This window comes from Pseudophryne corroboree, chromosome 2 (assembly GCF_028390025.1).
Source record: "Pseudophryne corroboree isolate aPseCor3 chromosome 2, aPseCor3.hap2, whole genome shotgun sequence".
Classification (NCBI taxonomy): domain Eukaryota; kingdom Metazoa; phylum Chordata; class Amphibia; order Anura; family Myobatrachidae; genus Pseudophryne; species Pseudophryne corroboree.
Window position 1 is genome coordinate 245,882,911 of NC_086445.1, and position 25,870 is coordinate 245,908,780.

The window sequence follows — 25,870 nt, forward strand, 5'->3', positions numbered from 1 at the left end:
TAAAGGCCAGGAAGGAGGTGACTGCACAACATTATTACCGCATTTGGAGGAAATATGTTGCGTGGTGTGAGGCCAGGAAGGCCCCCACGGAGGAATTTCAACTGGGTCGATTCCTACATTTCCTGCAAACAGGATTGTCTATGGGCCTCAAATTGGGGTCCATTAAGGTTCAAATTTCGGCCCTGTCGATTTTCTTCCAGAAAGAATTGGCTTCAGTTCCTGAAGTCCAGACTTTTGTAAAAGGAGTACTACATATACAGCCCCCGGTTGTGCCCCCAGTGGCACCGTGGGATCTTAACGTAGTCTTGGATTTTCTAAAATCCCATTGGTTTGAGCCGCTCAAATCGGTGGAGATGAAGTATCTTACATGGAAAGTAACCATGCTACTGGCCCTGGCTTCAGCCAGGAGAGTATCTGAATTGGCGGCTTTATCATATAAGAGCCCATATCTGATTTTCCATACGGACAGGGCAGAACTGCGGACGCGTCCTCATTTTCTGCCTAAGGTGGTGTCAGCGTTTCACCTGAACCAGCCTATTGTGGTGCCTGCGGCTACTAACGAGTTGGAGGATTCCAAGTTGTTGGACGTGGTCCGGGCATTGAAAATATATATTTCAAGAACGGCTGGAGTCAGAAAGTCTGACTCACTGCTTATATTGTATGCACCCAACAAGATGGGTGCTCCTGCTTCTAAGCAGACGATTGCTCGTTGGATTTGTAGCACAATTCAACTTGCACATTCTGTGGCAGGCTTGCCACAACCTAAATCTGTCAAGGCCCATTCCACAAGGAAAGTGGGCTCATCCTGGGCGGCTGCCCGGGGAGTCTCGGCATTACAACTCTGCCGAGCTGCTACTTGGTCAGGGGCAAACACGTTTGCAAAATTCTACAAATTTGATACCCTGGCTGAGGAGGACCTTGAGTTCTCTCATTCGGTGCTGCAGAGTCATCCGCACTCTCCCGCCCGTTTGGGAGCTTTGGTATAATCCCCATGGTCCTGACGGAGTCCCCAGCATCCACTTAGGACGTTAGAGAAAATAAGAATTTACTTACCGATAATTCTATTTCTCGTAGTCCGTAGTGGATGCTGGGCGCCCATCCCAAGTGCGGATTGTCTGCAATACTTGTACATAGTTATTGTTACAAAAAAATCGGGTTGTTATTTGTTGTGAGCCGTCTGTTCAGAGGCTCCTACGTTTGTCATACTGTTAACTGGGTTCAGATCACAAGTTATACGGTGTGATTGGTGTGGCTGGTATGAGTCTTACCCGGGGTTCAATATCCTTCCTTATTGTGTACGCTCGTCCGGGCACAGTACCTAACTGAGGCTTGGAGGAGGGTCATAGGGGGAGGAGCCAGTACACACCATGTGATCCTAAAAGCTTACTTTTTGTGCCCTGTCTCCTGCGGAGCCGCTATTCCCCATGGTCCTGACGGAGTCCCCAGCATCCACTACGAACTACGAGAAATAGAATTATCGGTAAGTAAATTCTTATTTTTTCCACACATGCCTAAAACAGTATTGTGTGTGTGTGTGTGTGTGTGTGTGTGTGTGTATATACGGATGGAGCTTCATCTAATGCGGCTCCATTGCAAACGTACACTCCCGGCGCGGCTAGGCGATCCGGCGCCTAGCCACGCTACGGGAGTGCCGAGAAGCTTCCATTGCAGTGAATGGTGAGCGTGCTTCCCAGATTCTGTAATAGTCGCGCCTGGGCAGGCAAGCCCCGGCACAGTTAGAGCCATGAATTAGCGTGGCTCCATCTGTGTATTTATTTGATAGGTTGTGAATAAATATTGGCAATTGCAATGTCTTTTTGACTCGTTTCATCAAATGTCTAAAATTATGTCCTGTGCACTGTGGCATCATCCCACTCCTCCTGTTAAGCCATCATTAAATTAAGCCTTGTAAATGTTTTCTTATTCAGCTCTATTTTAACATCCTCTTTCTTCATATGTTTCTGCTATTACTAGGCTATTGGACGTCATTCACACAGAAAACAAACTATACCTTGTCTTTGAGTTCCTCAACCGAGACTTGAAGAAATTTATGGACAGTTCCAATATTACAGGGATCCCACTGGTTCTCGTTAAAGTTAGTTTTTATATTATCAGTTTTGTTTTAAACCACATATCACCTTCTTACCATGAAGATATTTGCTGCTGTACTTACTGTATGTAAATACCTACAACTTTAAATCCTCATTTGCTTAATAATGTCTGCATCAGTTAAACTGTGTCAGATTTCATTGTTTAACACTCATGCCAGGATCAACGTTTGTTATCAACTTTAGTCATGACTTGAAATTGAGGAAATATATACCTATATAATCTACGAATTAATTGGTGACCTAGAGCAATCATTTAAAAAACATATATGCATTTTATCCATTTAAAATATTTCAGTGGCTTAGCTGATCTGTTTTTGTCTATAAATATATCTTGTAAATTATAATGCTCTTCATTGTAGTTGTGCTTCCATCTGGTTTAAGGGTACTGCTTTCTCAATTAGTTACTTTACACCATAAACAGCATTGTATAGTTGCAGCATTGTTTGAGCTTCTTGTGAACACTTTTTCTTTCTTTTCTTTCCGTGTTTTCAGAGTTACTTGTTCCAGCTGTTGCAAGGATTAGCATTCTGCCATTCACATCGGGTCTTGCATCGTGACCTGAAGCCTCAGAACTTGCTTATCAATGCAGATGGAGCAATCAAGCTTGCAGACTTCGGACTGGCACGAGCATTTGGTGTGCCAGTGCGAACGTACACACACGAGGTGAGACTCCTCCAGCTGTCCTTCGTTGCCTCATCTTTTCCCTTTACCCCATGTAGTACACTGAGTCAGGGTGTGTTTTCCCCCCCCCTCTTACGTCCTAGAGGATGCTGGGGACAAGGACCATGGGGTATAGACAGGCTCTGCAGGAGACATGGGCACTATAAAGAACATTTAGTATGGGTGTGCACTGGCTCCTCCCTCTATGCCCCTCCGCCAGACCTCAGATCCTGTGCCCAGAGGAGATTGGGTGCATTACAGGGGAGCTCTCCTGAGTTTCTCTGAAAAAGAATTTTGTTAGGTTTTTTTTATTTTTAGGGAGCACTGCTGGTAACAGGCTCCCTGCATCGTGGGACTGAGGAGAGAGAAGCAGACCTACTTAAGTAATAGGCTCTGCTTCTTAGGCTACTGGACACCATTAGCTCCAGAGGGAGTCTGAACGCAGGTCTCCCCTTGCTGTTCGTCCCAGAGCTGCGCCGCAGTCCTCCTCGCAGAGCCGGAAGATAGAAGCCGGGTGAGTATAAGAAGAAAAGAAGACTTCATATGCGGCAGAAGACTTCAGATCTTCCCTGAGGTAAGCGTGCAGCGGTAACGCTGCGCGCCATTGCTCCCACACAGTACACACACTAGCAGGCACTGATGGGTGCAGGGCGCAGGGGGGGCGCCCTGGGCAGCAATAAACACCTCTAAATCTGGCGTTAATGAGATTAGAGTCTGCGGAGGCAGCAATTCTATAAATCCCCCGCCAGTTTTGTGATACTTTGAGCGGGACCGAGGCCAGCCGCCGGAGGGGGCGGAGCTTGGTCCCTCAGCACTAACCAGCGCCATTTTCTCCACAGAGATCTGCAGAGAAGCTGGCTCCCCGGTCTCTCCCCTGCTGAACACTGTGACACAGGGTTGAAAAGAGGAGGGGGCACTTGTAAGGCGCAGTGAGTGTATTACACAGTAATTTAATATAAAAGCGCTATTATCTGGGACATTATTTCTCTATCGTCCTAGTGGATGCTGGGGTTCCTGAAAGGACCATGGGGAATAGCGGCTCCGCAGGAGACGGGGCACAAAAAGTAAAGCTTTTCCAGATCAGGTGGTGTGCACTGGCTCCTCCCCCTATGACCCTCCTCCAGACTCCAGTTAGATTTTTGTGCCCGGCCGAGAAGGGTGCAATCTAGGTGGCTCTCCTAAAGAGCTGCTTAGAAACAACTCACCTGCGTGCAGGATGGATTGGCTTCTTGGCTACTGGACATCAAGCTCCAGAGGGACGATCACAGGTACAGCCTGGATGGTCACCGGAGCCGCGCCGCCGGCCCCCTTGCAGATGCTGAAGTCAGAAGAGGTCCAGAATCGGCGGCTGAAGACTCCTGCAGTCTTCTAAAGGTAGCGCACAGCACTGCAGCTGTGCGCCATTTTCCTCTCAGCACACTTCACACGCGGTCACTGAGGGTGCAGGGCGCTGGGGGGGGGCGCCCTGGGAGGCAAATGTAACCTATATAAAGGCTAAAAATACCTCACATATAGCCCCCAGAGGCTATATGGAGATATTTAACCCCTGCCTGATTTCTCTAAATAGCGGGAGACGAGCCCGCCGGAAAAGGGGCGGGGCCTATCTCCTCAGCACACGGCGCCATTTCCTCTCACAGCTCCGCTGGTCAGGACGGCTCCCAAGTCTCTCCCCTGCACTGCACTACAGAAACAGGGTAAAACAGAGAGGGGGGGGCAAATTTATGGCGATATTTTGATATAACAAAGCAGCTATAAGGGAGCACTTATTATAAGGCTATCCCTGATATATATATAGCGCTTTTGGTGTGTGCTGGCAAACTCTCCCTCTGTCTCCCCAAAGGGCTAGTGGGTCCTGTCTTCGTTAGGAGCATTCCCTGTGTGTCTGCTGTGTGTCGGTACGTGTGTGTCGACATGTATGGGGACGATATTGGTGTGGAGGCGGAGCAATTGCCAAATATGAGGATGTCACCCCCTAGGGAGTCGACACCAGAATGGATGCCTTTATTTATGGAACTACGGGATAGTGTCAACACGCTAAAGCAGTCGTTTGACGACATGAGGCGGCCGGACAATCAATTAGTGCCTGTCCAGGCGACTCAAACACCGTCAGGGGCTGTGAAACGCCCTTTGCCTCAGTCGGTCGACACAGACCCAGACACAGGCACTGACTCCAGTGGTGACGGTGACGAATCAACCGTATTTTCCAGTAGGGCCACACGTTATGATTTTGGCAATGAAGGAGGCGTTACATTTAGCTGATACTACAGGTACCACTAAACAGGGTATTATGTGGGGTGTGAAAAAAACTACCTATAGTTTTTCCTGAATCAGAAGAATTAAATGACGTGTGTAATGAAGCGTGGGTTGCCCCTGATAAAAAGCTGATAATTTCAAAGAAATTATTGGCATTATACCCTTTCCCGCCAGAGGTTAGGGAGCGCTGGGAAACACCTCCTAGGGTGGACAAGGCGCTAACACGCTTATCTAAACAAGTGGCGTTACCCTCTCCTGAGACGGCCGCACTTAAAGATCCATCAGATAGGAGGATGGAAAATATCCAAAAAAGTATATACACACATGCAGGTGTTATACTACGACCAGCTGTAGCGACTGCCTGGATGTGCAGTGCTGGGGTAGTTTGGTCAGAGTCCCTGATTGAAAATATTGATACCCTGGACAGGGACAATATTTTACTGTCGTTAGAACAATAAAGGATGCATTTCTTTATATGCGTGATGCACAGAGGGATATCTGCACACTGGCATCACGGGTAAGTGCTATGTCCATTTCGGCCAGAAGAGCTTTATGGACGCGACAGTGGACAGGCGATGTTGATTCAAAACGGCATATGGAAGTTTTGCCGTATAAAGGGGAGGAGTTATTTGGAGTCGGTCTATCAGATTTGGTGGCCACGGCTACAGCCGGGAAATCCACTTTTCTACCTCAAGTCACTCCCCAACAGAAAAAGGCACCGACTTTTCAACCGCAGCCCTTTCGTTCCTTTAAAAATAAGAGAGCAAAGGGCTATTCATATCTGCCACGAGGCAGAGGTCGAGGGAAGAGACAGCAACACGCAGCTCCTTCCCAGGAACAGAAGCCCTCCCCGGCTTCTACAAAAGCCTCAGCATGACGCTGGGGCTTCTCAAGCAGACTCGGGGACGGTGGGCGGTCGTCTCAAAAATTACAGCGCGCAGTGGGCTCACTCGCAGGTAGATCCCTGGATCCTGCAGATAATATCTCAAGGGTACAGGTTGGAATTAGAGACTGATCCACCTCGCCGTTTCCTGAAGTCTGCTTTACCAACGTCCCCCTCCGAAAGGGAGACGGTTTTGGAAGCCATTCACAAGCTGTACTCTCAGCAGGTGATAGTCAAGGTACCTCTTCTACAACAAGGGAAGGGGTATTATTCCACTCTTTTTGTGGTACCGAAGCCGGATGGCTCGGTAAGGCCTATTCTAAATCTGAAGTCCTTGAACCTGTACATAAAGAAGTTCAAGTTCAAGATGGAGTCACTCAGAGCAGTGATAGCGAACCTGGAAGAGGGGGACTTTATGGTATCCTTGGACATCAAGGATGCGTATCTCCACGTTCCAATTTACCCCTCACACCAGGGGTACCTCAGGTTCGTTGTACAAAACTGTCACTATCAGTTTCAGAGGCTGCCGTTCGGATTGTCCACGGCACCTCGGGTCTTTACAAAGGTAATGGCCGAGATGATGATTCTTCTTCGAAGAAAAGGCATATTAATTATCCCATACTTGGACGATCTCCTAATAAGGGCAAGGTCCAGAGAACAGCTAGAGATGGGATTAGCACTGTCTCAAGAAGTGCTAAAACAGCACGGGTGGATTCTGAATATTCCAAAATCCCAGTTAATGCCGACAACTCGCCTGCTGTTCCTAGGGATGATTCTGGACACGGTTCAGAAAAAGGTTTTTCTCCCGGAAGAAAAAGCCAAGGAGTTATCCGAGCTTGTCAGGAACCTCCTAAAACCAGGAAAGGTGTCTGTACATCAATGCACAAGAGTCCTGGGAAAAATGGTGGCTTCTTACGAAGCAATTCCATTCGGCAGATTCCACGCAAGAATTTTCCAAAGGGATCTGTTGGACAAATGGTCAGGGTCGCATCTTCAGATGCACCTACGGATAACCCTGTCTCCAAGGACAAGGGTGTCTCTTCTGTGGTGGTTGCAGAGTCCTCATCTATTGGAGGGCCGCAGATTCGGCATACAGGATTGGATCCTGGTGACCACGGACGCCAGCCTGAGAGGCTGGGGAGCAGTCACACAAGGAAGAAACTTCCAGGGAGTATGGACGAGCCTGGAAACGTCTCTTCACATAAACATTCTGGAGCTAAGAGCAATATACAATGCTCTAAGCCAGGCAGAACCTCTGCTTCAGGGAAAACCGGTGTTGATCCAGTCGGACAACATCACGGCAGTCGCCCATGTGAACAGACAGGGCGGCACAAGAAGCAGGAGTGCAATGGCAGAAGCTGCAAGGATTCTTCGCTGGGCAGAGAATCATGTGATAGCACTGTCAGCAGTGTTCATCCCGGGAGTGGACAACTGGGAAGCAGACTTCCTCAGCAGACACGATCTTCACCCGGGAGAGTGGGGACTTCATCCAGAAGTCTTCCACATGCTGGTAACCCGTTGGGAAAGACCAATGGTGGACATGATGGCGTCTCGCCTCAACAAAAAACTGGACAGGTATTGCGCCAGGTCAAGAGATCCGCAGGCAATAGCTGTGGACGCGCTGGTAACGCCTTGGGTGTACCAGTCGGTGTATGTGTTTCCTCCTCTGCCTCTCATACCAAAAGTATTGAGAATTATACGGCAAAGAGGCGTAAGAACGATACTAGTGGTTCCGGATTGGCCAAGAAGGACTTGGTACCCGGAACTTCAAGAGATGATCACGGAAGATCCGTGGCCTCTACCTCTAAGGAGGGACTTGCTTCAGCAGGGTCCCTGTCTGTTTCAAGACTTACCGCGGCTGCGTTTGACGGCATGGCGGTTGAACGCCGGATCCTAAAGGAAAAAGGCATGCCGGAAGAAGTCATTCCTACTTTGATTAAAGCAAGGAAGGAAGTAACCGTGCAACATTATCACCGAATTTGGCGAAAATATGTTGCGTGGTGCGAAGATCGGAGTGCTCCGACGGAGGAATTTCAACTGGGTCGATTCCTACATTTCCTGCAATCAGGATTGTCTATGGGTCTCAAATTGGGATCTATTAAGGTTCAAATTTCGGCCCTGTCGATTTTCTTTCAAAAAGAATTGGCTTCAGTCCCTGAAGTCCAGACCTTTGTTAAGGGAGTGCTGCATATACAGCCTCCTGTGGTGCCTCCAGTGGCACCGTGGGATCTCAATGTGGTTTTGGACTTTCTAAAATCTCATTGGTTTGAACCACTAAATAAGGTGGATTTGAAATATCTCACTTGGAAAGTGACCATGCTTCTAGCCCTGGCTTCTGCCAGGAGAGTATCAGAATTGGCAGCTTTATCTTACAAAAGCCCATATCTGATTTTCCATTCGGACAGGGCAGAACTGCGGACTCGTCCGCATTTTCTCCCTAAGGTGGTGTCAGCATTTCATCTGAACCAGCCTATTGTAGTGCCTGCGGCTACAAGTGACTTGGAGGACTCCAAGTTACTGGACGTTGTCAGAGCATTAAAAATATATATTGCAAGGACAGCTGGAGTCAGAAAATCTGACTCGTTGTTTATATTGTATGCACCCAACAAGATGGGTGCTCCTGCGTCTAAGCAGACGATTGCTCGTTGGATCTGTAGCACAATCCAACTTGCACATTCTGTGGCAGGCCTGCCACAGCCTAAATCTGTAAAGGCCCACTCCACAAGGAAGGTGGGCTCATCTTGGGCGGCTGCCCGAGGGGTCTCGGCATTACAACTTTGCCGAGCAGCTACGTGGTCAGGGGAGAACACGTTTGTAAAATTTTACAAATTTGATACTCTGGCTAAGGAGGACCTGGAGTTCTCTCATTCGGTGCTGCAGAGTCATCCGCACTCTCCCGCCCGTTTGGGAGCTTTGGTATAATCCCCATGGTCCTTTCAGGAACCCCAGCATCCACTAGGACGATAGAGAAAATAAGATTTTACTTACCGATAAATCTATTTCTCGGAGTCCGTAGTGGATGCTGGGCGCCCATCCCAAGTGCGGATTTTCTCTATCGTCCTAAGTGGATGCTGGGGTTCCTGAAAGGACCATGGGGAATAGCGGCTCCGCAGGAGACAGGGCACAAAAGTAAAGCTTTTACAGGTCAGGTGGTGTGTACTGGCTCCTCCCCCTATGACCCTCCTCCTGTTAGATTTTTGTGCCCGGACGAGAAGGGTGCAATTCTAGGTGGCTCTCATAAAGAGCTGCTTAGAGAGTTTAGCTTAGGTTTTTTATTTTACAGTGATTCCTGCTGGCAACAGGATCACTGCAACGAGGGACAGAGGGGAGAAGAAGTGAACTCACCTGCGTGCAGGATGGATTGGCTTCTTGGCTACTGGACATGAAGCTCCAGAGGGACGATCACAGGTACAGCCTGGATGGTCACCGGAGCCACGCCGCCGGCCCCCTCACAGATGCTGAAGCAAGAAGAGGTCCAGAATCGGCGGCTGAAGACTCCTGCAGTCTTCTTAAGGTAGCGCACAGCACTGCAGCTGTGCGCCATTTTCCTCTCAGCACACTTCACACGGCAGTCACTGAGGGTGCAGGGCGCTGGGGGGGGGCGCCCTGGGAGGCAAATGAAAACCTTTAAAAAGGCTAAAAATACCTCACATATAGCCCCAGAGGCTATATGGAGATATTTACCCCTGCCTAAATGTACTAAATAGCGGGAGACGAGCCCGCCGAAAAAGGGGCGGGGCCTATCTCCTCAGCACACGGCGCCATTTTCTGTCACAGCTCCGCTGGTCAGGAAGGCTCCCAGGTCTCTCCCCTGCACTGCACTACAGAAACAGGGTATAACAGAGAGGGGGGGCAAAATAAATGGCAATATATTAATATAAAAGCAGCTATAAGGGAGCACTTAATCATAAGGCTATCCCTGTCATATATAGCGCTTTTTGGTGTGTGCTGGCAGACTCTCCCTCTGTCTCCCCAAAGGGCTAGTGGGTCCTGTCTTCGTATAGAGCATTCCCTGTGTGTCTGCTGTGTGTCGGTACGTGTGTGTCGACATGTATGAGGACGTTATTGGTGTGGAGGCGGAGCAATTGCCAAATATGAGGATGTCACCTCCTAGGGGGTCGACACCAGAATGGATGCCTTTATTTGTGGAATTACGGGATAGCGTCAACTCGCTTAAGCAGTCGTTTGCCGACATGAGGTGGCCGGACACTCAATTAGTGCCTGTCCAGGCGCCTCAAATACCGTCAGGGGCTGTAAAACGCCCCTTGCCTCAGTCGGTCGACACAGACCCAGACACAGGCACTGATTCCGGTGGTGAAGGTGACGAATTAACCGTATTTTCCAGTAGGGCCACACGTTATATGATTTTGGCAATAAAGGAGATGTTGCTTTTAGCTGATACTACAGGTACCACTAAACAGGGTATTATGTGGGGTGTGAAAAAACTACCAGTAGTTTTTACCGAATCAGAAGAATTAAATGACGTGTGTGATGAAGCGTGGGGTGCCCCGATAAAAAAACTGCTAATTTCAAAGAAGTTATTGGCTTTATACCCTTTCCCGCCAGAGGTTAGGGAGCGCTGGGAAACACCTCCTAGGGTGGACAAAGCGCTAACACGCTTATCAAAACAAGTGGCGTTACCCTCTCCTGAGACGGCCGCACTTAAAGATCCATCAGATAGGAGGATGGAAAATATCCAAAAAGGTATATACACACATGCAGGTGTTATACTACGACCAGATATTGCGACTGCCTGGATGTGCAGTGCTGGGGTAGTTTGGTCAGAGTCCCTGATCGAAAATATTGATACCCTGGACAGGGACAATATTTTACTGTCGTTAGAACAAATAAAGGATGCATTTCTTTATATGCGTGATGCACAGAGAGATATCTGCACACTGGCATCACGGGTAAGTGCTATGTCCATTTCGGCCAGAAGAGCTTTATGGACACGACAGTGGACAGGCGATGCGTAGAGTAGTTATTTGGGGTCGGTCTATCGGATTTGGTGGCCACGGCTACGGCCGGGAAATCCACCTTTCTACCTCAAGTCACTCCCCAACAAAGGGATCTGTTGGACAAATGGTCAGGGTCGCATCTTCAGATGCACCTGCGGATAACCCTGTCGCCGAGGACAAGGGTATCCCTTCTGTGGTGGTTGCAGGAGGCTCATCTATTGGAGGGCCGCAGATTCGGCATGCAGGATTGGATCCTGGTGACCACGGATGCCAGCCTGAGAGGCTGGGGAGCAGTCACACAGGGAAGAAATTTCCAGGGAGTGTGGTCGAGCCTGAAAACGTCTCTTCACATAAGCATTCTGGAACTAAGAGCAATCTACAATGCTCTAAGCCAGGCGAAACCTCTGCTTCAAGGAAGACCGGTGTTGATCCAGTCGGACAACATCACGGCAGTCGCCCATGTAAACAGACAGGGCGGCACAAGAAGCAGGAGGGCAATGGCAGAAGCTGCCAGGATCCTTCGCTGGGCGGAGAATCACGTGATAGCACTGTCAGCAGTATTCATCCCGGGCGTGGACAACTGGGAAGCAGACTTCCTCAGCAGACACGACCTTCACCCGGGAGAGTGGGGACTTCATCCAGAAGTTTTCCACATGCTATTCAACCGTTGGGTAAAACCAATGGTGGACATGATGGCGTCTCGCCTCAACAAGACACTGGACAGGTATTGCGCCAGGTCAAGAGATCCGCAGGCAATAGCTGTGGACGCGCTGGTAACACATTGGGTGTACCAGTCGGTATAGGTGTTTCCTCCTCTGCCTCTCATACCAAAGGTTTTGAGGATTATACGGCAAAGAGGAGTAAGACTAGTGGCTCCGGATTGGCCAAGAAGGACTTGGTACCCGGAACTTCAAGAGATGGTCACGGACGATCCGTGGCCTCTACTTCTGAGAAGGGACCTGCTTCAGCAGGGTCCTTGTCTTTTTCAAGACTTACCGCGGCTGCGTTTGACGGCATGGCGTTTGAATGCCAGATCCTAAAAGGAAAAGGCATTCCAAAAGAAGTCATTCCTACCTTGATAAAGGCAAGGAAGGAAGTCACCGCGAAGCATTATCGCCGTATTTGGCGAAAATATGTTGCGTGGTGCGAGCAGCGGAGTGCTCCGATGGAGGAATTTCAACTGGGTCGTTTTCCTACATTTCCTGCAATCAGGATTGTCTATGGGTCTCAAATTGGGATCTATTAAGGTTCAAATTTCGGCCCTATCAATATTCTTCCAAAAAGAATTGGCCTCAGTCCCTGAGGTCCAGATTTTTATCAAAGGAGTACTGCATATACAGCCTCCTGTGGTGCCTAAGGTGGCACCGTGGGATCTAAATGTAGTTTTAGATTTCCTCAAATCCAATTGGTTTGAACCACTAAAGAATGTGGATTTGAAATATTTCACATGGAAAGTGACTATGTTACTGGCCCTGGCTTCGGCCGGGAGAGTATCTGAACTGGCGGCTTTGTCTTATAAAAGCCCTTATTTAATTTTCCATTCGACATAGGACAGAGCTGCGGACGCGTCCGCATTTTCTCCCTAAGGTGGTATCAGCGTTTCACCTGAACCAGCCTATTGTAGTGCCTGCGGCTACAGACGACTTGAAGGACTCCAAGTTGTTGGACGTTGTCAGAGCCTAAAAAAATATACATTTAAAGGACGGCTGGAGTCAGAAAATCTGACTCGCTGTTTATACTGTATGCACCCAACAAGTTGGGTGCACCTGCTTCTAAGCAGTCGATTGCTCGTTGGATTTGTAACAAAATTCAACTTGTACATTCTGTGGCAGGCCTGCCACAGCCTAAATCTGTTAAGGCCCATTCCGCAAGGAAGGTGGGCTCATCTTGGGCGGCTGCCCGAGGGGTCTCGGCATTACAACTCTGCCGAGCAGCTACGTGGTCAGGGGAGAACACGTTTGTAAATTTTTACAAATTTGATACCCTGGCAAAGGAGGACCTGGAGTTCTCTCATTCGGTGCTGCAGAGTCATCCGCACTCTCCCGCCCGTTTGGGAGCTTTGGTATAATCCCCATGGTCCTTTCAGGAACCCCAGCATCCACTTAGGACGATAGAGAAAATAAGAATTTACTTACCGATAATTCTATTTCTCGGAGTCCGTAGTGGATGCTGGGCGCCCATCCCAAGTGCGGATTATCTGCAATACTTGTACATAGTTATTGTTAACTAATTCGGGTTATTGTTTAGGAAGCCATCTTTCAGAGGCTCCTCTGTTATCATACTGTTAACTGGGTTTAGATCACAAGTTGTACGGTGTGATTGGTGTGGCTGGTATGAGTCTTACCCGGGATTCAAAATCCTCCCTTATTGTGTACGCTCGTCCGGGCACAGTACCTAACTGGAGTCTGGAGGAGGGTCATAGGGGGAGGAGCCAGTACACACCACCTGACCTGTAAAAGCTTTACTTTTGTGCCCTGTCTCCTGCGGAGCCGCTATTCCCCATGGTCCTTTCAGGAACCCCAGCATCCACTACGGACTCCGAGAAATAGAATTATCGGTAAGTAAATTCTTATTATCTGCATAATTTGTACATAGTTATTGTTAACTAATTCGGGTTATTGTTGAAGGAAGCCATCTTTCAGAGGCTCCGCTGTTATCATACTGTTAACTGGGTTTAGATCACAGGTTGTACGGTGTGATTGGTGTGGCTGGTATGAGTCTTACCCGGGATTCAAAATCCTCCCTTATTGTGTACGCTCGTCCGGGCACAGTACCTAACTGGAGTCTGGAGGAGGGTCATAGGGGGAGGAGCCAGTGCACACCACCTGATCTGGAAAAGCTTTACTTTTTGTGCCCTGTCTCCTGCGGAGCCGCTATTCCCCATGGTCCTTTCAGGAACCCCAGCATCCACTACGGACTCCGAGAAATAGATTTATCGGTAAGTAAAATCTTATTTTTCCAGTGTCAGTTGGCGCTGGGTGTGTGCTGGCATACTCTCTCTCTGTCTTTCCAAAGGGCCTTATTGGGGAACTGTCCTCTTTTATAACTATATCCCTGTGTGTGTGGGGGTGTCGGTACGAGTGTCGGCATGTCTGATGCGGAAGGCTCAGCTAAGGAGGAGGTGGAGCAGATGATTGTGGTGTCTCCGTCGGCAACGCCGACTCGTGATTGAATGGACATGTGGAATGTTTTGAATGCAAATGTGACCTTATTACATAAGAGATTGGACAAAGCAGAGAACAGGGAAAAAGCAGGGAGTCAATCCACGGCTTTGACTGGGTCACTGGGCCCTTCTGGGTCTCAAAAACGTCCCCTATCCCAAATAGCAGACACTGATACCGACACGGATTCTGACTCCAGTGTCGACTATGATGATGCGAGGTTACACCCAAGGGTGGCCAAAAGTATTCATTATATGATTATGGCAATAAAAGATGTTTTGCATATCACAGATGACCCCTCTGTCCCTGACACGAGGGTGCGCATGTATAAGGAAAAGAAACCTGAGGTAACTGTTCCCCCATCTCATGAGCTGAACGAATTATTTGAAAAAGCTTGGGAAACTCCAGACAAAAAACTGCAGATTCCCAAGAGGATTCTTATGGCATATCCTTTCCCTGCACAGGACAGGGTACGTTGGGAATCCTCACCCAGGGTGGACAAGGCTTTAACGCGCCTGTCCAAGAAGGTGGCGCTACCGTCTCCAGACACGGCAGCCCTCAAGGATCCTGCTGATCGCAGACAGGAAACTACTTTAAAATCTATTTATGCGCATACGGGTACTTTACTCAGACTGGCAAGTGCATCGGCATGGGTGTGTAGCGAGTTGCAGCTTGGACAGATACCTTGTCAGCTGACCTTGATACCCTAGACAGGGATACCATTTTATTGACCTTAGGTCACATTAAAGACGCAGTCTTGTATATGAAGGACGCTCAAAGAGACATTGGGCTACTAGATTCGAGAGCCAACGCCATGGCGATTTCTGCTAGGCGAGCCCTGTGGACCCGCCAATGTATGGGTGATGCCGACTCAAAGAAGCATATGGAGGTTTTGCCATACAAAGGTGAAGTTTTATTTGGGGAAGGTCTCGCGGACCTGGTTGCCACAGCTACCGCGGGTAAATCTACCTTTTTGCCTTTTGTTCCCCCACAGCAAAAGAAAACTCCACAATATCAGATGCAGTCCTTTCGGTCGCATAAGTCCAGAAGAGGTCGGGGCTCATCTTTCCTCGCCAGAGGTAAGGGTAGAGGGAAGAGAGCACCTGCTCCGGCTACTTCCCAGGAGCAGAAGTCCTCCCCGGCTTCTACTAAGTCCACCGCATGACGCTAGGGCTCCACTGTGGGAGTCCGCACCGGTGGGGGCACGTCTTCGATTATTCAGCCAGGTCTGGGTTCTGTCAGACGTGGATCCTTGGGCGATGGATATTGTATCCCAAGGCTACAAACTGGAATTCGAAGAGGTGCCCCCTCGCCAATTTTTCAAGTCTGCCTTGCCAGCTTCTTCTCCAGAGAGAGGGAAGTAGTGTTAGCTGCAATTCAAAAGCTGTGTCAACAGCAAGCAATTGTCAAGGTTCCCCTAGTCCAACAGGGGAAAGGGTACTATTCGACCCTGTTCGTGGTCCCGAAGCCGGATAGTTCGGTCAGACCCATTTTAAATCTAAAATCTCTAAACCTGTACTTGAAAAAGTTCAAATTCAAGATGGAATCGCTCCGGGCTGTGATCTCCAGTCTGGAAGGGAGGGAATTTAATGGTGTCACTCGACATAAAGGATGCATACCTTCATATATCCTCATCAGGCGTACCTGAGATTCGCTGTACAGGACTGTCATTACCAGTTTCAGACGTTGCCGTTTGGGCTTTCCACGGCCCCGAAGATTTTCACCAAGGTGATGGCGGAGATGATGGTGCTCCTGCGCAGGCAGGGAGTCACAATTATCCCGTACTTGGACGATCTCCTGATAAAAGCGAGATCGAGAGATCAATTGCTGAAAAGCGTGTCACTCTCCCTGAGAGTGCTACAACAGCACGGTTGGATTCTAAATCTGCCAAAGTCGCAATTGATTCCAACGACGCGGCTATCATTCCTAGGCATGATTCTGGACACGGAACAGAAGAGGGTTTTTCTCCCAATGGAAAAAGCCCAGGACCTCCAGAACATGGTCAGAGACCTGCTAAAACCAAAAAGAGTGTCGGTTCATCAATGCACTCGAGTTCTGGGAAAAATTGTGGCAGCCTACGAGGCCATCCCCTTCGGCAGGTTTCATACGAGGACATTTCAGTGGGACCTTCTGGACAAGTGGTCTGGGTCCCATCTACAAATACATCAGAAGATAAGCCTGTCCCCCAGGGCCAGGGTGTCTCTCCTGTGGTGGCTGCAGAGTGCTCACCTTCTAGAGGGTCGCCGATTCTGCATTCAAGACTGGGTTCTAATAACCACAGACGCGAGCCTCCGAGGATGGGGAGCAGTCACACAAGGAAGGAATTTTCAGGGACTGTGGTCAAGCCAGGAGGCTTGTCTACACATCAACATACTGGAATTAAGGGCCATATACAACGGCCTACGACAAGCGGAGAATCTTCTTCGCGACCTACCGGTTCTGATTCAATCATACAACGTCACAGCCGTGGCTCATGTAAGACGACAAGGCGGGACAAGGAGCAGAGTGGCAATGCCGGAAGCCACCAGGATTCTGCGCTGGGAAGAAAATCACGTAAGCGCTCTGTCAGCGGTATTCATTCCGGAAGTGGACAACTGGGAAGCAGGCTTCCTCAGCAGACACGATCTCCATCCAGGAAAGTGGGGACTTCATCAAGAAGTCTTTGCAGAGATAACAAGTCTTTGGGGACTTCCTCAAATAGACATAATGGCATCACGCCTCAACAAGAAGCTTCGGAGGTATTGTGCCAGGTCAAGGGACCCTCAGGCAGTAGCAGTGGACGCCCTGGTGACACCATGGGTGTTTCAGTAGGTCTATGTGTTTCCTCCTCTTCCTCTCATCTCAAAAATATTGAAAATCATAAGACGAAAAAGAGTACAGACAATACTCATTGTCCCAGATTGGCCTCAAAGGGCCTGGTAATCAGATCTTCAGGAGATGCTCACAGAAGATCCGTGGCCTCTTCCGCTCAGGGAGGACCTGTTGCAACAGGGGCTCTGCGTGTTCCAAGACTTACCGCGGTTACGTTTGACGGCATGTCGGTTGAACGCCGAATCCTAGCTGGGAAAGGTATTCCGGAGTAAGTCATCCCTACTCTGATAAAGGCTAGGAAGGAGGTGACGGCGAAACATTATCACCATATGTGGAGGAAGTATGTATCTTGGTGTGAAGCCATGAAGGCTCCTACGGAAGATTTCCATCTGGGCCGTTTTCTCCACTTTCTACAGACAGGAGTGGATATGGGCCTAAAATTAGGCTCCATTGAGGTACAGATTTCGGCCCTGTCTATTTTCTTTCAGAAGGAATTGGCTTCTCTCCCGGAAGTCTAGACTTTTGTAAAGGGAGTGCTGCACATCCAGCCTCCTTTTGTTCCCCCAGTGGCACCATGGGACCTTAACGTTGTGTTACGGTTCCTGAAGTGTCACTGGTTTGAACCGCATCAAACGGTTGAATTAAAATTTCTCACTTGGAAGGTGGTCATGTTGTTGGCCTTGGCATCGGCAAGGCGGGTGTCTTAATTGGCGGCCTTGTCTCACAAGAGCCCCTATTTGATTTTCCATGTGGATAGGGCAGAGTTGAGGACTCGTCCTCAATTTTTGCCTAAGGTGGTTTCTTCATTTCATATGAACCAACCTATTGTGGTGCCTGTGGCTACGGATGACTTGGAGGATTCCACGTCCCTGGATGTAGTCAGGGCCTTAAAAATCTGTGTAGCCAAGACGGCTCGGGTTAGGAAAACAGAAGCACTGTTTGTCCTGTATGCAGCCAACAAAGTTGGCGCTCCTGCTTCGAAGCAGACTATTGCTCGCTGGATCTGTAACACGATTCAGCAGGCTCATTGTACGGCAGGATTGCCGTTACCAAATTCGGTAAAGGCCCATTCCACTAGGAAGGTGGGCTCTTCTTGGGCGGCTGCCCGAGGCGTCTCGGCTTTACAGCTTTGCCGAGCAGCTACCTGGTCGGGTTCAAACACTTGCAAAGTTCTATAAGTTTGATACCCTGGCTGATGAGGACCTTGCGTTTGCTCAGTCGGTGCTGCAGAGTCGTCCGCACTCTCCCGCCCGGTCTGGAGCTTTGGTATAAACCCCATGGTCCTTACGGAGTCCCCAGCATCCTCTAGGACGTAAGAGAAAATAAGATTTTAAACCTACCGGTAAATCTTTTTCTCCTAGTCTGTAGAGAATGCTGGGCGCCCGTCCCAGTGCGGACAAAATCTGCAAGGCTTGTATATAGTTGTTGCTTACATAAGGGTATGTTACAGTTGAGATCAGTCTTTAGCTGATACTGTTTTGTTCATACTGTTTACTGGTTGCGTATATTCCAGGTTATACGGTGTGGATGGTGTGGGCTGGTATGAATCTTGCCCTTAGATGAACAAAATCCTTTCCTCGTATTGTCCATCTCCTCTGGGCACAGTTTCTCTAACTGAGGTCTGGAGGAGGGGCATAGAAGGAGGAGCCAGTGCACACCCATTCTAAAATTCTTTATAGTGCCCATGTTTCCTGCGGAGCCCGTCTATACCCCATGGTCCTTACGGAGTCCCCAGCATCCTCTACGGACTAGGAGAAAAAGATTTACCGGTAGGTTTAAAATCTTATTTCTCTGACGTCCTAGTGGATGCTGGGAACTCCATAAGGACCATGGGGAATAGACGGGCTCCGCAGGAGACTGGGCACTCTAAAAGAAAGATTAGGTACTATCTGGTGTGCACTGGCTCCTCCCTCTATGCCCCTCGTCCAGACCTTAGAATCTGTGCCCGGCCTGAGCTGGGTGCTCCTAGTGGGCTCTCCTGAGCTTGCTAGAAAGAAAGTATTTGTTAGGTTTTTTATTTTCAGTGAGATCTGCTGGCAACAGACTCACTGCTACGTGGGACTGAAGGGAGAGAAACAAACTACCTGCGTGCAGCTAGCTTGTGCTTCTTAGGCTACTGGACACCATTAGCTCCAGAGGGTTCGAACACAGGGCCTGACCTCGATCGTCCGTTCCCGGAGCCGCGCCGCCGTCCCCCTTGCAGAGCCAGAAGACAGAAGAAGGAGATGAAATCGGCGGCAGAAGACTCCGGTCTTCATTAAGGTAGCGCACAGCACTGCAGCTGTGCGCCATTGCTCCCACAGCACACCACACTCTCCGGTCACTGTAGGGTGCAGGGCACTGGGGGGGGGGGGGCAGCAATAAGAATACCTTTTGGCACTAAATACACATACAGTTTTCCAGACTGTATTATATGTGTAAAAACCCCTGCCATTAAGCTATACAAAACGCGGGAGAAGCCCGCCGCTGAGGGGGCGGGGCCTTCTTCCTCAGCACACCAGCACCATTTTCTCTTCACAGCTCCGCTGGAAGGACGCTCCCCAGGCTCTCCCCTGCAGTATCCTGTACAAGAAGGGTAAAAAAGAGAGGGGGGGCACATAAATTTAGGCGCAAATAGGATAATAAGCAGCTATTGGGAAAAATCACTCATTATAGTGTAAATCCCTGTGTTATATAGCGCTGTGGTGTGTGCTGGCATACTCTCTCTGTCTCCCCAAAGGACTTTGTGGGGTCCTGTCCTCAGTCAGAGCATTCCCTGTGTGTGTGCGGTGTGTCGGTACGGCTGTGTCGACATGTTTGATGAGGAGGGTTACGTGGAGGCGGAGCAGGGGCAGATAAGTGTGGTGTCGCCCCCGACGGGGCCGACACCGGATTGGATGGATATGTGGAAGGTCTTAACAGACAGTGTCAACTCCTTACATAAAAGGTTCGATGACGCAGCAGCCTTGGGACAGCCGGGATCTCAGCCCGCGCCTGCCCAGGCGTCTCAGAGGCCATCAGGGGCTCATAAACGCCCGCTAGCTCAGATTGTAGACACAGATGTCGACACGGAGTCTGACTCCAGTGTAGATGAGGATGAGACAAATGTACAGTCTACAAAAGCCATCTGATGCATGATTACTGCAATGAAAAATGTATTGCACATTTCTGATGTTAACCCGGTTACTACCAAGAGGGGTATTATGTTTGGGGAGAAAAAGCAGCCAGTGACTTTTCCCCCATCTGATGAATTAAATTGTGTGAAGAAGCGTGGAGTTCCCCCGATAAGAAACTAGTGATTTCTAAGAGGTTACTGATGGCGTACCCTTTCCCGCCAACGGACAGGTTACGTTGGGAAACATCCCCTAGGGTGGACAAGGTGCTCACACGCTTATCAAAAAAGGTGGCACTGCCGTCTCAGGATACGGCCGCCCTAAAGGAGCCTGCGGATAGAAAGCAGGAAGCTATCCTGAAGTCTGTGTATACACACTCTGGTACTAAACTGAGACCTGCTATTGCTTCAGCATGGATGTGTAGTGCTGCAGCAGCATGGTCTGATACCCTGTCAGACAACATTGATTCCCTCGACAGGGATACTATTTTGCTAACCATAGAACATATAAAAGACGTCTTTGGGATGCACAGAGGGACATTTGCCTGCTGGCATCTAGAATTAATGCAATGTCCATTTCTGCCAGGAGAGTATTATGGACTCGGCAGTGGACAGGTGATGCTGATTCTAAAAAACACATGGAGGTTTTGCCTTATAAGGGTGAGGAATGGTTTGGGGACGGTCTCTCGGACCTCGTATCCACGGCAACAGCTGGGAAGTCAACTTTTTTACCTCAGGTTCCCTCACAGTCTAAGAAAGCACCGTATTATCATGTACAGTCCTTTCGGTCTCAGAAAGGCAAGCGGATCAGAGGCGCGTCCTTTCTGCCCAGAGGCAGGGGTAGAGGAAAGAAGCTGCACCAGGCAGCCAGTTCCCAGGAACAAAAATCCTCCCCCGCTTCCACTAAGTCCACCGCATGACGCTGGGGCTCCACAGGCGGAGCCGGGTGCGGTGGGGGCGCGTCTCCGAAACTTCAGCAGCCAGTGGGTTCGCTCACAAGTGGATCTCTGGGCTGTACAAATTGTATCTCAGGGATACAAGCTGGAGTTCGAGGCGACTCCCCCTCGCCATTACCTCAAATCAGCCTTGCCAGCTGCTCCCAGGGAAAGGGAGGTAGTACTGGCGGCAATTCACAAGCTGTACCTCCAGCAGGTGATAATGAAGGTTCCCCTCCTTCAACAGGGACGGGGTTACTATTCCACAATGTTTGTGGTACCGAAACCAGACGGTTCGGTGAGACCCATTCTGAATTTAAAATCCTTGAACACTTATATAAGAAAGTTCAAGTTCAAAATGGAATCGCTCAGGGCGGTTATTGCAAGCCTGGAAGAGGGGGATTTTATGGTGTCGCTGTACATCAAGGATGCTTACTTGCATGTCCCCATTTACCCACCTCACCAGGAGTACCTCAGGTTTGTGGTACAGGATTGTCATTACCAATTCCAGACGTTGCCGTTTGGTCTGTCCACGGCACCGAGAGTATTTACCAAGGTAATGGCCGAAATGATGATACTCCTTCGGAAGAAGGGAGTTATAATTATCCCGTACTTGGACGATCTCCTTATAAAGGCGAGGTCGAGAGAGCAGTTGTTGGTCAGCGTAGCACTCTCTCGGGAAGTGTTGCAACAGCACGGCTGGATTCTGAACATCCCAAAGTCGCAGCTGATTTCTGCGACGCGTCTGCTTTTCCTGGGCATGATTCTGGACACAGAACAGAAGAAGGTGTTTCTCCCGGTGGAGAAGGCCCAGGAATTGTCATCTCTGGTCAGGGACCTCCTGAGACCAAAACAGGTGTCTGTGCATCACTGCACGCGAGTCCTGGGAAAGATGGTGGCTTCTTACGAAGCAATTCCCTTCGGCAGGTTCCATGCAAGGATCTTTCAGTGGGATCTGTTAGACAAATGGTCCGGATCGCATCTTCAGATGCATCGGTTGATCACCCTGTCCCCAAGGGCCAGGGAGTCTCTGCTGTGGTGGCTGCAGAGTGCTCATCTTCTCGAGGGCCGCAGATTCGGCATACAGGACTGGGTCCTGGTGACCACGGATGCAAGCCTACGAGGATGGGGGGCAGTCACTCAGGGAAGGAACTTCCAAGGACAGTGGTCAAGTCAGGAGACTTCACTACACATAAATATACTGGAACTAAGGGCCATTTACAACGCCCTGAGTCAAGCAGAGCCCCTGCTTCAAAACCAACCAGTGCTGATTCAGTCAGACAACATCACGGCGGTCGCCCATGTAAACCGCCAGGGCGGCACAAGAAGCAGGATGGCGTTGGCAGAAGCCACAAGTATTCTTCGATGGGCGGAGAATCACGTGCCAGCACTGTCAGCAGTGTTCATTCCGGGAGTGGACAACTGGGAAGCAGACTTCCTCAGCATGCACGACCTCCACCCGGGAGAGTGGGAACTTCATCAAGAAGTCTTCACACAGATTGTAAATCGTTGGGAACTGCCACAGGTGGACATGATGGCGTCCCGCCTCAACAAAAAGCTAAAAAAAATATTGCGCCAGGTCACGGGACCCTCAGGCGATAGCTGTGGACGCACTAGTGACACCGTGGGTGTACCAGTCGGTTTATGTGTTCCCTCCTCTTCCTCTCATACCCAAGGTACTGAGGATAGTAAGAAAGAGAGGAGTAAGAACTATACTCATTGTTCTGGATTGGCCAAGAACTTGGTACCCAGAACTACAAGAAATTATCTCAGAGGACCCATGGCCTCTGCCTCTCAGACAGGACTTGTTACAGCAGGGGCCCTGTCTGTTCCAAGACTTAACGCGGCTGCGTTTGACGGCATGGCGGTTGAACGCCGGATCCTAGCGGAAAAGGGCATTCCGGATGAAGTTATTCCTACGCTGATAAAGGCTAGGAAAGACGTGACAGCAAAACATTATCACCGTATATGGCGAAAATATGTTGCTTGGTGTGAGGCCAGGAAGGCCCCTACAGAGGAATTCCAGCTGGGTCGATTCCTGCACTTCCTACAGTCAGGAGTGACTATGGGCCTAAAATTAGGATCCATAAAGGTCCAGATTTCTGCCCTATCTATTTTCTTTCAAAAAGAACTGGCTTCACTGCCTGAAGTTCAGACGTTTGTTAAGGGAGTGCTGCATATTTAGCCCCCTTTTGTGCCTCCAGTGGCACCTTGGGATCTTAACGTTGTGTTGGATTTCCTGAAATCACACTGGTTTGAGCCACTTAAGACCGTGGAGCTAAAGTATCTCACGTGGAAGGTGGTCATGCTGTTGGCCTTGGCTTCAGCTAGGCGTGTGTCAGAATTGGCGGCTTTGTCATGTAAAAGCCCGTATCTGATCTTCCATATGGACAGGGCAGAATTGAGGACTCGTCCCCAATTTCTCCCAAAGGTGGTATCAGCGTTTCATTTGAACCAACCTATTGTGGTGCCTGCGGCTACTCGGGATTTGGAGGCTTCCAAGTTGCTGGACGTAGTCAGGGCTTTGAAAATCTATGTAGCCAGGACGGCTGGAGTCAGGAAAACTGACTCGCTGTTTATCCTGCATGCACCCAACAAACTGGGTGCTCCGGCTTCAAAGCAAACTATTGCGCGCTGGATCTGTAACACGATTCAGCAAGCTCATTCTGCGGCAGGGTTACCGCATCCTAAATCGGTAAAAGCCCATTCCACAAGGAAGGTGGGCTCTTCTTGGGCGGCTGCCCGAGGGGTCTCGGCTTTACAGCTTTGCCGAGCTGCTACTTGGTCGGGTTCAAACACATTTGCTAAGTTCTACAAGTTTGATACCCTGTCTGAGGAGGATCTTGCCTTTGCTCATTCGGTGCTGCAGAGTCATCCACACTCTCCCGCCCGTTTGTGAGCTTTGGTATAATCCCCATGGTCGTTACGGAGTTCCCAGCATCCACTAGGACGTCAGAGAAAATAAGAATTTACTCACCGGTAATTCTATTTCTCGTAGTCCGTAGTGTATGCTGGGCGCCCGTCCCAAGTGCGGACTCTCTGCAATACATGTATATAGTTATTGCTTAACTAAAGGGTTATTGTTATGAGCCATCTGTTACTGAGGCTCAGTTGTTGTTCATACTGTTAACTGGGTATGGTTATCACAAGTTGTACAGTGTGATTGGTGTGGCTGGTATTAGTCTTACCCTGGATTCCAAATCCTTTCCTTGTTGTGTCAGCTCTTCCGGGCACAGTTTCCTTAACTGAGGTCTGGAGGAGGGGCATAGAGGGAGGAGCCAGTGCACACCAGATAGTACCTAATCTTTCTTTTAGAGTGCCCAGTCTCCTGTGGAGCCCGTCTATTCCCCATGGTCCTTACGGAGTTCCCAGCATCCACTACGGACTACGAGAAATAGAATTACCGGTGAGTAAATTCTTATTTTTTTGGGTCCCCTACTGAGATAATGACACACATACATACATATATATATATATATATATATATATATATATATATATATATATATATATATATACATACATACATACATACATACATACATACATACATACATACATACATACATACATACATATATATATATATCTATATATACACATAATATATATGTCTATATATTATATATCTATATATACACATAATATATAATATATATGTCATTATCTCTGTAGGGGACCCAAAAATGTGGGATTTTGATTTTTGGATAAGGGATACTCAACCTGTATCCTATTTTTGCTCTTCTTGACCTGATCCAAGTACACGTTTACATGTAGCTGTTTTTTTGTTTGTTTTTTCTCTGCGTCAGTGGTTCTTTGGTTTTGGCGAATGTGTTGTGTGTATTTTCACACTGCGAGTGTTCAGAAGCCAATCTCATGCAAATAGAGGCAATACAAAGTTGTAAGGAACACTGGCATCTCCACTTGCGGCTAATGGGGCATAACTGGGTAGCAAGGGGACAAAGTTCAGTGAGGGCGTGTTGATGACGTGGGCTATGCGTAGTTGTGCGTACATGTACTTATACCTGTTTTTCAGGCAGATTTTCTGCACCAGGGATGATGATAAAGCATGTGGATAGGAGCTGTACTATCCAATAAAGTCATACAACTTGGATTATTCACGCATTTACATCCAACTTGTTCAACTCTGCATCAGCCCCATAATCTACAGATTTATCTGCACTGATTTCTTGCGAGCTGCCGCGGATTGCGTGTGTGTGCACAGTGCTTGTGCGTGCACAGTGCTTGTGCATGCACACGCCTGTGGTCATGCTATTCACGACCAGTCACGGTTGCCATGAAGCGCATGTAGGCTTAAGGAAGACACCTCTACATATTGTCTTAAATTTAATTTGCAATAATTAGTTTAGCTTTATGGAATTAAGAAGCTTGCAAATAGCAGCAATGGAATTAATTGACTATTTTTCCCTTATAAGGTGGTAACGCTCTGGTACAGAGCTCCGGAAATTCTTCTTGGCTGTAAGTTCTACTCCACTGCTGTGGATATTTGGAGCCTGGGCTGTATTTTTGCAGAAATGGTATGTGTTTCCAGCACCAAAAAGCAAAACTGTATGCAATTCCAAACCACTATTTACTGCAGGCATAGCCAATAATTACATTGACACTTTTATTTATGTTGTTTACATCTTATGTCTACTTCAGTACCTATTGCTTTTGTCATAATTTACTACTAACCTATGATGACCATTCACAATTTATCCTTTCTCTGACGTCCTAGTGGATGCTGGGAACTCCGAAAGGACCATGGGGAATAGCGGCTCCGCAGGAGACTGGGCACAAAAGTAAAAGCTTTAGGACTAGCTGGTGTGCACTGGCTCTTCCCCCTATGACCCTCCTCCAAGCCTCAGTTAGTTAGATTTTTGTGCCCTAACGAGAAGGGTGCAATCTAGGTGGCTCTCCTGAGCTGCTTAGAGTAAAAGTTTAAATTAGGTTTTTTATTTTCAGTGAGTCCTGCTGGCAACAGGCTCACTGCATCGAGGGACTAAG

At 48.8% G+C, this 25,870-nt stretch overlaps 1 protein-coding gene across 1 annotated transcript in view; it reads left to right on the forward strand.

The window, feature by feature from the left end:
* The window catches only part of CDK2 (cyclin dependent kinase 2), a 197,753-nt gene that overhangs the window by 101,637 nt on the left and 70,246 nt on the right, over window positions 1–25,870 (forward strand). The window contains exons 3-5 of the mRNA XM_063952608.1: window positions 1,975–2,095; window positions 2,604–2,774; window positions 25,300–25,401. Coding sequence (XP_063808678.1) covers window positions 1,975–2,095; window positions 2,604–2,774; window positions 25,300–25,401 — 394 coding nt within the window. The remainder of the gene's footprint in view (window positions 1–1,974; window positions 2,096–2,603; window positions 2,775–25,299; window positions 25,402–25,870) is intronic.